Below are 13412 nucleotides of genomic sequence, written 5' to 3' on the forward strand. Positions count from 1 at the left end.
TACCATCGTAGTCGGCGACTTGTACCATCGCGGACGTATCTTACAGAAAATGATTGCGCCCGACATGCCCTCCGAGCACGCTCGTGAGCTCTACCGCGTTCTGTTTTCCTACCATCTTTTTTACTTTAACGATCGTCCTTTGGCACAAAATACAGTTGTTAAACATCGCATTAATACCGGCGATGCCCCTCCTATTCATCGCCCCCCGTATCGGGTGTCACCAGCTGAGCGTCAAGTCATTCACGCAGAAATTCGCAAAATCCTTGCCAAGAACATTACTGAACCGTCATGTAGTACATGGGCGTCACCTGTTGTACTGGTAAAAAAGAAGGATGGCTGATGGCGCTTTTGCGTGGATTATCGGCACCTTAGAAGGGATACCAAAAAGGACATGTATCGCCTACCTCGGGTTGATGACGCTCTTGGCTGCCTCCATGGTGCTTGCTACTTCTTCTCTATTGACCTTCGCTCCGGCTACTGGCAGATTGCCGTGAACGATCTCGAGCGCGAGAAGACTGCTTTTGTAACACCAGACGGTGTTTATCAATTCAAAGTGATGCCGTTCGGTAACTCTCCTGCCACTGTTGAAAGCATGATGGACTCCCTTCGTCACGGTTTCAAATGGTCGACGTGCCTGTGCTATTTGGACAATGTTATAGTATTCTCCCCAACGTTCGCTACGCACCTCGGGCGCCTCTCAGCAATCCTGGACGTTTATCGTCGAGTCGGTCTCCAACTGAACGCATCGAAGTGCTAATTCGGCCGTCGCCGGATTACCGTCCTTGGGCATCTCGTTGACGCCAACGGAGTGACACCGGACCCAAGCAAGATCCATGCTGTTACGCACTTCCCTCTACCGAAGTGTGTAAAGGAGGTGCGCAGCTTCATCAGCCTTTGTTCGTACTTCCGCCCTTTCGTGAAAAATTTTGCGGCCATAGCACGACCACTAACCGCGCTTTTGAAAAAAGACGCCCCTTTCCAGTGGGGTGATAACGAGGCCGCGGCATTCTCGCATTTAATCGAACTTCTCACAACGCCTCCCGTTCTCGCCCATTTCTATCCTTCTGCACCTACCGAAGCCCGTACTGATTCCAGCGGTCACGTAATTGGCGCAGCATTGGCCCAACGCCAGCGTGGCAACGACCGTGTTATCGCTCACAACAGCAAGCTCCTCTCACCCTCGGAGCGCAACTATTCCATCACTGAGCGTGAGTGTCTGGCCCTAGTTTGGGCGGTTGCGTAGTTCCACCCATACTTATATGGCCGACCCTTTTCCTTTGTCACAAATCATCACGCACTTTGCTGGTTATGCTCACTGAAAGATCCTGCAGGAAGATATGGTCGCTGGGCCTTACACCTCCAAGAATATTCGTATACTGTTACCCACAAATCTGGCCGACTACACAAGGAGGCTGACTGCCTGTCTCGCTACCCTGTAGACGAGCCTGACGACGCCGACAGTAGTACCGCCAGCGACATTTTCTCTGTGTCTGCCTTCGCTAACACCGCCGATGAGTAGTACCGAGACGTATCGCTGCGAGCACTCATCGAGTATTTGTGCTCTACACCTACCGACGATCTGTTCTGTTCGCCGATATGTCAGGTGCTACCTGCTGGTCATCTCCAGCCGATCACCGTACATGTGGAACCGTTCTTTCGTGTTGGATTAGACCTCCTCGGTTCCTTTCCCACGTCATCCTCCGGGCCAAATGGTTAGCCGTCGCAACTGATTACGCCAACCGATATGCTATCACGCGGGCTCTCCCTACCAGTTGCGCCACTGACGTCGCGGACTTTCTCTTGCGTGACATTATCTTACTTCATGGCGCCCCCCCACAGCTGCTTACTGACCGTGGGCGTAACTTTCGGGACATTGTGCGTTCCTGCTCCACTCAACACAAGCTGACTTACCTCATACCATCCTCAAACCAATGGCCTGACAGAGCGGTTAAACCGTACTCTTACAGATATGCTCTCCAAGTACGTTTCCAAGTTCCACCACGACTGGGACATTGCGCTTCCTTACGTCACATTTGCGTACAATTCTTCCCGGCACGACACCACCGGATTTTCGCCATGTTACCTACTGTATGGTCGCGTACCGACCTTGCCCCTTGACACGGCACTTCCTTCTGCTGCGATCTCAACAAGCGAGTATGCGCACGACGCCATCGCCCTCGCCGACCATGCACGCCAGCTTGCCCGTGCTCGACTGACGGCCTCGCAAACCACTCAGCAGCGTCAGTACAACGCCCGCCACCGTGACGTACGTACAGATTACAGCGAATTGTGCAACAAATTATGATAATTAGAACGATTTTTGATTTTTTCCTATCGCATGGACAGTTATAGCCCCCAAAGCGTTGGAAAAAAATAATGATCCGCAGCCCTATGAGCAATAGAAACCTCAAACAAGACAAAAAACACGATAGAAGTGTCCAAAACACATCAATAACAGACTTTATAGTTGCAAGGGACAGACACTACACTTCTATTCTGTAACACTCTATTAGCCCCGAGAACGAACTACAGGGGCGCTGCGAGGGCCACTCGCGTGACGTCAGGGCAAGGACTCGCGCCTGTCGTCTGCTACAGTTCGGGCGGTGTCCGGGCGCTTTCTGCGGTGTTTTCGTATGCGCGCCCTAGTTCTCTTTGCTTGTATACATATGGCGGTCGTCTCAAACATATTTTTGCGGCGTCTTCATTTGCGCAAATTTATTCAAAGAGCTTATTTCTTAGATGGCAATGCAGCTCTCGAATGCAATGCTGCAGTGCCAGCCGAAGGATCGCAGACCAGCCCATTGCGGGTTTTTCAATCGACAACCGCTAAAACATAGAAAATAAGAATCCATTTATGATACCATACCTGCCGCGGCGCAACAAATATGTCACAGACGCTGGCTATATATGACTTCTACAACAGTTACAATCCGCTAAAACTGGTTTGCTCACGACGAGTAGTTCATGGTGTAATATAGAATTTTTGCCTTTCTTCACAGAAACGCTCGGCAGTAACACGAGGACTTAACTAATACTGCAGTTAGGTTCTACAAGCACAACTTGCTTCTTTGACTGCTTCTTAAAATTAGGGGGTTCTTCACGTGTTTATTTTAAGCGGCGGTAATTTGAAGTAAAGCTGATGAAGGCTTACGTATATTTACAGAATACAAAATGGAATGTACCAATATATATTCCTTTTTCTGTGCTACACGTTCAACTCACTTGAGAAATTTACTGGTGCTTGTTGCTTGAAGAATATACATGACGAATTTGTTTGGCCCCCTCTCCCTTCCCTCCCCCCCCTTTTTTTAATCTTTTTTTTTCTTGAAACCCCCTCGACAACACATTCCGGAGTCAATATGCCTGTTTCTGCGCCTCAACCCAGAGTATCGCCATTTCTGGATGCCGCCGTAACGACACCTACGTTAAGCGCGTGGGGCAGTGCCCCTTGAAAGACCATCCCGCTGCCTTTCAGTCACCCCGTACATTGCAACGCAGACTCCTCGTCGCCACCTTAACTATTTCAAAATTACTCGACGTATTACTACTTTGCTACTCAAGTCACTTTCAACTCATGTTTTTTTGTGTGTGTGTCTGGGTTTTCTCTTTTTTTTGTCTTTTGTGTTACTCGCGCACTGACCGCTTGACCGGCCGTTCTAATGCCTCAAATACATGCCGCCAACGACTCCCCCTGAATACCTCCTAACCTTTCGCATCCCCAGCACGCTCCCAAGCACCCGTATTTCTTAAAGATTTCATTTTTCTCTTTCTTTTTCTTTCACTCCCCCATTTTTTTGTCTGTCTTGGTGCCACCCTGGCTTCCCCCCCCCTTTTTTTCCTTTTTTTCCCTTTTTTCTGCTTCTATTTCTTTTCTTTTCTCCCCGCGTGCCCACTCTCACGCTCTTGTCCCCTCGTCTTGAGAATGAAGCTCACAGACATCGGACGACAGCGCTTGTTTCCTCTTGTAATTTCTCTCTTTAAAACGAGCCGCCAGCGACAACACCCGCACGTGACGTCACTGCACTAACCCTTTAAAACTAACACGCCGAGGATGACGAGGCCGCCTTTGACGAAGATAGGTCCTCCTGTCGAAACGTTGGCCAGCCTGCCTGAGGCACTTTATCCCTGTTTACAAACTTTATACCACAGTGTGCTATTCCATCTGTCAGCCCCTTTCTTGTTTTTGAAACAGCTCAGTTAGCTTTGAGATGACAAATCACAGCATGTGAGAAAGATATAAGCACGCGCCATCCTCGGCTATCAGTTCTGGCCCCTGGCCAATCATCCGCAACGGCGCGTTACAACGGTTACCCGCGTCAGCTCGAATGGCGCAGATAGACATGATTATGTTCGTACGACCGCTACACCCCTATTGTTGAAATTTCTTCTGAAATCGTCATCTGGACGGCCATTTAGGTTTTGTGAATCGACTTACGCTTGCTATTGGCGAAAGTGCTAAACTTCACCTCTGTGCTACCCTTAAATATGTATTTTTTTCGACTACAGCGCTCGTTTCTGCAGTGGCGGACAGAGCAAGCTTGCTGATGTTACGAACACTTTTAGCCTAGTGGTTGCGCTTTCTCGTAAGGTCTTTCTTACGCAAAGATTTCTTCATAAGTTCCCTTTGTGAACTCCGCGTCCCTGATCTTCTTGTAGACGCGTTGCCTTTGCAGAGCTGATTTTTGTTTTCGAAAGCCTTTTCTAAATAGCTTCACGCTAATTACACAGAAAGAGCTAAAACAGTCTTTTGTCATGCGTTTGACTAATGCTAATTCGAGGAAATGCAAAACAGTCTAGCTATTCCTTAAATTCCGCCACGCACATATTCTTCTTTACCTCATTGCGTTTGATGGTTATTTTCGAGGTAGCCACTACAGTTTCTCATGCTGTAATTGTAACTACTGAAATATGGCCTTTAGACTGTAATATTTGTTTGGTTTAATAATATTGTTGTAATGATATAGAAGGTCCGACCTAGTGTTCGTCACTTTAGATGTCCTTCTGAATGTTTTCCTACGTATCACTACTGTTATATTAGTATTAAATACTCATTGCTTGATTATTTGTTGCTGGCTTCATTCATTCATTCATCGGTAGAAATATATTGCTCAAGTTTCTCCAGACCATTTGCGGTGGCATAATGTGTGCGCTCTGATTACAAAAACACAAAATGAAAGGAACAGCCTGCGTAGCTATGCGCGGAAAGGTAGGTAAAAGAAATAGTAGTTCTCGAAAGCATGCAGTACGCCATACACGTTTCCTGTCATCTGGAAGTGCAGGGATAAGCATCATTTTTTTTTGCTCGTGTGCATTGCAATTTGCTGAAAATTTGGCTTTTTCTAAACGAACGCTTTCATGAACTTTCAGTTGTTTCCAAACGTTCCCACTAATCAATGAGCGTGTACGGTGATACATTGCCTTAGAAGAATAAGATGTATAATTTTCCATGTCAGCACTCACTCTTAAATGACGAAAATCCTACACCCAAAATTTTGCCTTGGAAGCAGGGAAGCAAAATCAAATAATTAAGCCATTACCTTGGAGCCTCGAAGGACCTGCTTATGTTGAGTGCCTTCGACGTTGCAGTATGGAATGTAACATTTGAAGGGCGGTAATCCAAGGAAACCGGCATCTTGGGTGCTGTTCTGCCTTTCTGTATCGAGTTTGTGATGTGCCATAACTGGAAGATAACCGTGACAATTGTGGCTACGCCTGCACCCTGAAAATAAAGAGGCAGCATAATTGGTGAGTCAAATATATTGATGGACCTCTAAGTACTTTGGTGTGTGAGAATTTCATGCCGCCCCCCCCCCCCCCCCCCCACTTCGCTAAATGAAGCCGAACGAAACCTGTCAGGGCGAATGCGCCGGATGAAATGCGACAAGGTCATCTTGGTAAACATAACATCGAAATGAAAAACAATAGTTTATTCCACCACACAATAAATCAGCTCATACAAACGGAAGCGAACAAATTAAACGATCAGGTGTAAAAATAAAAACGAGTATATTCTAGATGCAGCAAGAACGAATGTGCGAAAAAGTTAGGTAGAACCCCTGAATCTTATTTCGCACATAAGGGTCGCTTTCCTTACTGAATTTTCTAAATCTAATAAAAATGTGCAATGCATTAGCCAACTCTGTTGTCGATAACAATATTATAGCAACAGCATTATATAGCCCATGTATTTTCTCAACTGGACTATGTATCTAGGTTGCGTTGAATAGCAATGACGTCAGAAATTCACCTTTTAGTCTCAAGGTAATGGTGTATAGTACCAGTAATTAATATAAAAATACAATATTCCGATGAGCATCACTCCAACACCGCAATTTTACTGACTGCTATATTTTTCCGACAGTTATTTAACATTGTCACATATTCTTCAAAGATTAATAAAAGTAATAGTAGTAATTGAAAAATTAGCTAATTGACATAATTTAATAAATCAAATGGAATCGACAAAAGCTTAGTGGCCACTGCTCTACTCGACTGTAAACAATTTCATCTTCGTCATCATTACGTAAGATTGCCCGCTTCATTTTTATGTAGAACGCGACGCGTCGTAGCTAGGACACCCTGTACGTCTCCAATATTATGTCACGCTTTCTTTTATCTTTCATTGAGGCGCCTAAATTCCACTACGTGTAGCAGATGTTACCCAAAAACATTTAATGACTTCCATTTGCAGCGCCTTGTATAAAATTCCAGTGTCGCAAATAACGTAATTAATTCTAGATGCAGATAAGGGTCTCAACTTGTGAGGTCCCTATAACAGCTACTTACTTTGGAGTGGACAAAAGGAAATAGCATGGCCAGTAGACATAATCCTACATAAGGTGAAGTTAGGCATGTGTACATCATCAGGAATACCTATTAAGAAGAAACAAGCACATATATATCGTCCTCGCAAGGCAGTCAAAATCATAATTGCGCTTGTCAGGCATCATTTTTTCTGAGAAAGCTTTTTATATAAAACACTGTTTTGAAGCAATCGTAAAGTTCGCGACAGGTAATAATGATTCTACAAGCCTGTGGGCTTCTAATACAGTGATACCTTTGTTTTTCAGTTGGTCCTGTGTTTCTTCTCGAGTTTTTATTACCTTCGGCTCAATCTGCTAGCTAACTGTGACATTAACGTTGGTGCAGTGCTACTCAAACGCAATCTATTCGAAATAAGGTCTTGAACTATAGTCACTTGTTTTTCCTTCGGCAGCGGTATAAGATTTTCGCTTGTTCTGAAGAAAGTGTGCTCCAGGATTAAAGAGCGTTTACGTATTTTTTCATTCAATATAATCATTTTCTCATACATTTGTCATCAGTTTTTTTTGCTGCGCCGTCGTTCGTAAAATGAAATTCTACATCAGAATTAAACATAGATTCTCGTTTGGCACTCATCTGTCTATCCAGAGAAAACTGAACTTTTGCCCTGGTTCGAGTATTCACATCTACCAATGGCGTTAAACCTCAATTTCTAAGCTCCAAACGCAAAAGCAGTCAGCGCTGACGCAAACACCTTGCTGACAAATTGCAGCACTCATGACAAAAGCATTCATGCCGTGCATTCCGTGCACGTTCAAGTACCCCAGGTGATCAAAATTACGGTGTGTGACAAGATATCACGTCGCGGTTTCGGCTAACGAAGCGTCGAAATTTTTAAAATTTTGTCGACCACTATTCTCAATCTAATACGATTCACTTGTTAATGATTATCCCGCACGATAATGGACGTCTGTAATGGCTCCTAGCAGTACATGTTTTTCGGGAACTTACTACGCCACTTTGATTCCAAGAATAAATTTAAGCTGATCTGAGCAAGGCACTCAGTGCATAATTATCATAGACAACGTATATTCTCACGAGACATACTCACCCTACTCAATGATCCCATATATGCGCACAGCATACTGTACACTGTCATGATTATGCCTAAACCCAGTGCTGAAAAAATAAAAATAAATATTTAATATGCTTACACCAATATTTTTGTAAATAACATATTTAAGCTTCTCATATTATATACGGTGCAAGAAGTGTACCAACTCATTGACATTAGACAGTTTATTTTAGCGTACGCTATACGCTATAATATAGCGTACGCTAAGCAGCGCACGTTTTCTACAATTTTAGTTGGCCGACGATATCTACGGATCTCTGAGGCCAAATGCCTTCGTTGTGGCTATTTCGCGCCTGTAGCGATAGGTGGCGCTGACATCTCGAACGTTTCTTTTGTTAGGCTTCAACTCGCTCGAAACGAGAAGCGATCTCGCAAACACCACGAAGTTATCCATAATACTCTGTCGTAGAAGCGGCCTAAGACTAAGCGAAAGCCGTTTACACAATCATTTGCTACGAATGAAGTGCATTTTACAAAAGCAACGCCAAACTGAATTCGAAGCGGGCAGCCGGCACCACCGCCATGTTTCCCGCAAACTCCGCAAACCACGCAAAAACGCCAACGCTAACTCGTTTGCGTTGCGTACGCCCGCTATACCCGCTATTTCGTTTAGCGTTCAGCGCATGCGCAGTGACGACCCGCTATTGTTTAGCGTACGCAATGGAATATCGTACGCTATACTAAAACTGTCTATTAAAGAAGTGCCAGTGCCGCTAAAAGGTTCAAAATGTGGGAAAGCAGCGCCATACATTTTGTAGCACAATAAGCTACGGTAGTGTTTCGGCATTTTCGATTTCTACGCCAAATATAGGCTGAAGTGTGGTCTAAACAAATTTCTACATAAAAATACCAATCAGCGCAATACACTCACTGGTCAAAAATGACGCGCAGCTTCAGACTTAGCTACTGGCTTCACATTAAAAAAACATAAAAGAATGTTGTCGCAGTGATTTCCCGCGTGGATATTTTTTCTAAACGCTCCTTTATACAGAAGCGTGTTAGCATGACAAAAGGTTTAGTCGGCCGCGTGAAAAGCACTGTTACCCGCGCAGCGTGTAATCAAGAGTACGTGACGTGTGGAATCCTTCCACCGAGGCGCAATCACATCCACGTAGAGAATAGCTGCCTGCGAATTAATCGTGGATGATGTCGTACTGAAAAACAAGAAAGAAAAAAAAACATTGGTATCTGTCTTAGGTAACTAACGTGCTCATTATGTTCATTAGTGAACGTTTGGTCAGTCGCTAATACACTCAGGGGCACAGAATTGCAGATGTTCTACTGCGGATGTGTCGTACACAAAGCCGAACAGAAAGAAGTAGCAAAAAGTGAGACACTTTCATAATTATCTTTTTTTATTTGTACGCGTGTTTTGCATTGTAGCAGGAATGGCTAGAGCTTTTCTAGCCGGAATGTCGAGAGGCTAGAGACGCAGGCATGCTCTCTTGTGTCTTTGAAAATCGGAACGCACAGCACTTACAAGCATGTGATTCCATACCGTTGCATATATAATGCCAGGGGCTCCATTCCACCTCCTGGCCACTTAATGTGGTCCAAGTCTCGCGTAAAGTTCATTGGTTTGCTTAGTTCTTTACCTCCAAGTACACTCGTGAGTGAATAATTGGAATGACTGTCAAGATTCATTGAGTTGTTTGGCTAGTACTGTCAAGGCGCAAAGGCATTACAAAGAAATAGCAGTTATTGCAAACACTTTTTTCATAAATATTTCGATATAGTCACTCTCCTTTGTGATTGTGTTTTATTGCTCTAATTTGCGTTACAACTTTACATATTAGATGTGAATGCTGAAATGTCAGTGGTTTATGCCATGACATAGATTATCTCCTAGCTTACAAAAACACTGCAGGACTTTCGCCTCGTTAGTGGTTTGATTTCAGGCAAGGAATGTTCGATTAATGGCCGCAAATGCTCGAATCTCGAACATAGCTGCTTCAACGTCAGAGACCAATGCATCGAGCTAACTTGTCCACAATCATAAGCACTCAAATGTAACCCAAGAATCCCCTTTACTATGCGAAGTTCGATCAAAATATGACATATAGTACCTGCACAAAGTTAGGGGGAATAAAGATACTATGTTATTACTTCTAAATCGCATTGCAGTTTTGCCACAGTTCCGGGCTCTAGCGCCTGCTGCCGCTTGACAGCCAGAAAGAACTAGCCAAGCTATGATTAGAAGAAATCGTAACAATATGTGGGTTGATTGTTGCGGTTAAAAAACTGCACTGTTTATAACAATCGTGGTAGCAAGAAGGGGCAAGGCTAAATCATTGAACAGTCGATTTTTAAAAAAATATTTGGCCGCATGCGACGGCACATCGCATGCATTTTAAGAGGACGCTTTAGCTCGTGTGCTCCCATTTAAACACATGTTAAGGAGAATTCGTTTTTCTCGGCAACCACAGCACCAAATTTGGCGAAGTTTGTTGCATTTAAAACAAAAACTGAAAATATCGTGACTAGGTCAAATTTGCTTTAGTAAAAATTTGAAAAAGTTTCAGAAAACGGAACTGTCAAGTTTACAACTCTGTAACTCAGCAATTCAAAATGATATCACAATTTTGTGAATTGCGTATAATAGCACATGTAAAGCAGACAACATTTATATGTTACAGATGAATCTAAAAAAAAATTAGCTACATGGAAATAGAGACTTTTCAGAACCCTCCTACACGAAGTAACAAATTCGCGTAAGACATAATATCAGATATCGAATTTGTCCGCTTCTAATTATCTAAAGGATGCCGTTTACAGAACCACGACATCTGTTCTTGATGCAAAGCTGTTATTTTTGAACTTCGTGCTTCTATTCTTTCAAACTGTCGAGTATTTTGAAAATTCTCCTAACACAATTCATCCCTAAATTGGAAATCCGCTTGCCACAGTGACTAGAACTTCACGTTTTCTCTCAAATGCAACAAATTTCATTAAAATCGATCCAGGTGTTCTCAGAAAAACGTTTTTTTTTCGTTTTACATGTATTGGAATAGGCCGCGTCGGAGTTCGGCCTATTCCAATACATGTAACAGCCCTAGCTAAAGCTTCCTGTTAAGACGTTTTTTAAACTGACAATAAATAGAAGTACTAGAACATTTGAGGCTAATAAAGCACTCTACCGTAACTCTATTATTTATAAAGTTTGCTCGAAAATCTAAATTAACAATTAAAAAAATGGAAGCAGAACTTTCGTCCACCTGGGAACGACCATCGTTGACTGCTCTTTAAATAACGTTTATTTCCCTCTCTCACTCCAGAACTCTAGCCCCGTTACGTCAGTGTCAGGTCACAGAATGCAAAGTATCTTCGCGTATTGAGGCCGTTGTCATTCTATATAAATACTCTAAACTTGCTAAGCTCAGTATTTGTCTCCTTTAAAGTACAAAGTCGTGCATCCTTATTCATACAATATTCACTGGGCCCAAGCTGGTGCGGGAAGTTTAAAGTGGCGGGGCTACTTGCCATTCGTCTTTTACGTCATTTCTGGCTTATGAAGACTCCTTCCACAATAAGAATGGCAGTTTTGGTATTGTAGAAGCTTTGATTACTAATAATACTCACTATATTTTTCTGTTTGATGTCCCTAAGATTAAGTTACATTCCGTTTGGAAGTTGCAGCATCATCTGTCGAGTGTTACAATAAGCGTTAAACTTCAGCGTCTAATTCTTGTTTCTGTAGTGTCAACGATATGGATATTTAATTTCTCTTCTTTTTTGTAAGTGTATAAACCTCATGTACCGTCAGTGAGTGAGCAAGTTTCAACCATTACGGGCAATGATGTGAGTCATTCGCTGTGACTTAGACTTCACAGAACTTTTCAAACAAGCCTTATGACATTTGTGGTGCTGTCAATTTTGGCATCATTGAAATTCATGCCCCAGAAAAGCTCTCTGAGTGAAGCTTCAGAAGCTCATGTGGGTTGGGATTTTCCAGACAAATTAGCTTTCTAAGCAGCACACTGTGTATCGTGGTGAGGAAGGTGATATTGCTGACTATCTAAGAAAAATGTTAGCAATCATATTGTCCAATGCACAGCTGTTTCTCTACGCCAGTATTTCTATCGGCAGCGATGCATATCTTTGTCTCCTTTTTAACTGGGGCCTTAGTACGAACTCAATATCAGCACATGAACAATTTTCAGTATTACCTGGTTGCAGCACAGACGACACCCGCGAGAAAAATACCAACAAGTCCAGGAACTTGCACGAGATGAGTGGTAATGTAGTAAGGCAAAATCTGAAAACAGGCTCGAGAAATGAAAGAATGAAGCGTTTTTCGTCGTCAAAAATTATTTCTTGAATTCACTTGAACAGAGTGCAGCGATGTGTTTTAACAAGCTCAGCTTCATTTTTGGTCGTCACGGCGAGTATGAAGATAGTTGCTTTGAATATTAAAAAAAATGTCAATAGCTTTTCTTTAAACGTTCTAAACTTGGCTAATGGATATTGTTTAACACCACTAAATGTATCGTGGTAAATAGTAGTCAATTATTAAACACAGTATGGCAGAACTCGAAGGCAGGCACGGAAATTAGAAAACAATATTTTTTGTCTATTATTGATTACTTGAAGTAACGTCAACATGGTGCCCGCAGATGCGTGCTTCCGCAAGGTTACTTTCATTTTCTGTCATCATTGGCATTACTTTGATGAATACACGCAGCAACAGCTCTGCTTTGAATGGTTCACTGTATTTGTTTATTACGCTATACGTGTGAACACTACGGCGAACGTTTCCAATAAGCATGAAAAAAAGTTCACTATTTTTTACTTTCTTTTCTGTATGAACTACAGTCAACCATCACAGATAAAATTTCTAGAAATAGAACGCATTCCGATGGAGGCTGCTGAAAGGAAGCTTGCACAACCAGATGTTGATGCACGACGAAAAACCCCAGGTGCTCAAATTTTATCCAGCATTCACCACTGCGCCTCTCTCTCCCTCTCTCTCTCTCTCTAGCTATGCGCTGCTTTGAGGCGGTAAACCTAATTAATCAATAGCGTCAGACAGAGATAACTGGAGATTTCTGAGAGATCAAGGCCTTTGTACTGCGGTAACCCAATATTGGGTTCAAGATTGTGTTCACCTGGGCTGGTTAGCATATGTATTATTGTGAAAAAACTGCCCAAGGACGGGACATCGTGTGAGGACTTCAGTAATGGGGGCGAGCTCTACCAGTGGAAAAGCTAGCGCCACCGTCGGCGTGACGTGGCATGAGGGATCACGTGGACACAGCGGCCGTGTCGGCTGCTTCGGAAGCACCGAACCGAGCTAAACACGAAACTTTAAAGTCCCACCTGCGCCGCGGTTCTGATTAAGTGGTGAGGCTTTACCGCCTTGGGTGTCTGCTTGACAACATATGAAACTGGTGTAATAGGTAGTGGCTGCCTTTGGAGAGCGTGCAGCATGGTAGGCTACTGCTCGGTGCCGCAGTGCCGGGCGTTCGCAACGGAGCCCGGTGTCAGGCTTATTCACACGTAGCCGCAGGGCAAGGAA

At 43.5% G+C, this 13412-nt stretch overlaps 1 protein-coding gene across 1 annotated transcript in view; it reads right to left on the reverse strand.

Moving 5' to 3' along the window:
* LOC139048456 (sodium-coupled monocarboxylate transporter 2-like) overlaps positions 1–13412 on the reverse strand; it is a 50254-nt gene that overhangs the window by 24420 nt on the left and 12422 nt on the right. Inside the window, exons 3-7 of the mRNA XM_070522841.1 lie at positions 12064–12152; positions 8942–9051; positions 7874–7941; positions 6787–6873; positions 5538–5719 (exon numbers count right to left, since the gene is read on the reverse strand). Coding sequence (XP_070378942.1) covers positions 5538–5719; positions 6787–6873; positions 7874–7941; positions 8942–9051; positions 12064–12152 — 536 coding nt within the window. The remainder of the gene's footprint in view (positions 1–5537; positions 5720–6786; positions 6874–7873; positions 7942–8941; positions 9052–12063; positions 12153–13412) is intronic.

This window comes from Dermacentor albipictus, chromosome 8 (genome assembly GCF_038994185.2).
Source record: "Dermacentor albipictus isolate Rhodes 1998 colony chromosome 8, USDA_Dalb.pri_finalv2, whole genome shotgun sequence".
NCBI classification, from domain to species: domain Eukaryota; kingdom Metazoa; phylum Arthropoda; class Arachnida; order Ixodida; family Ixodidae; genus Dermacentor; species Dermacentor albipictus.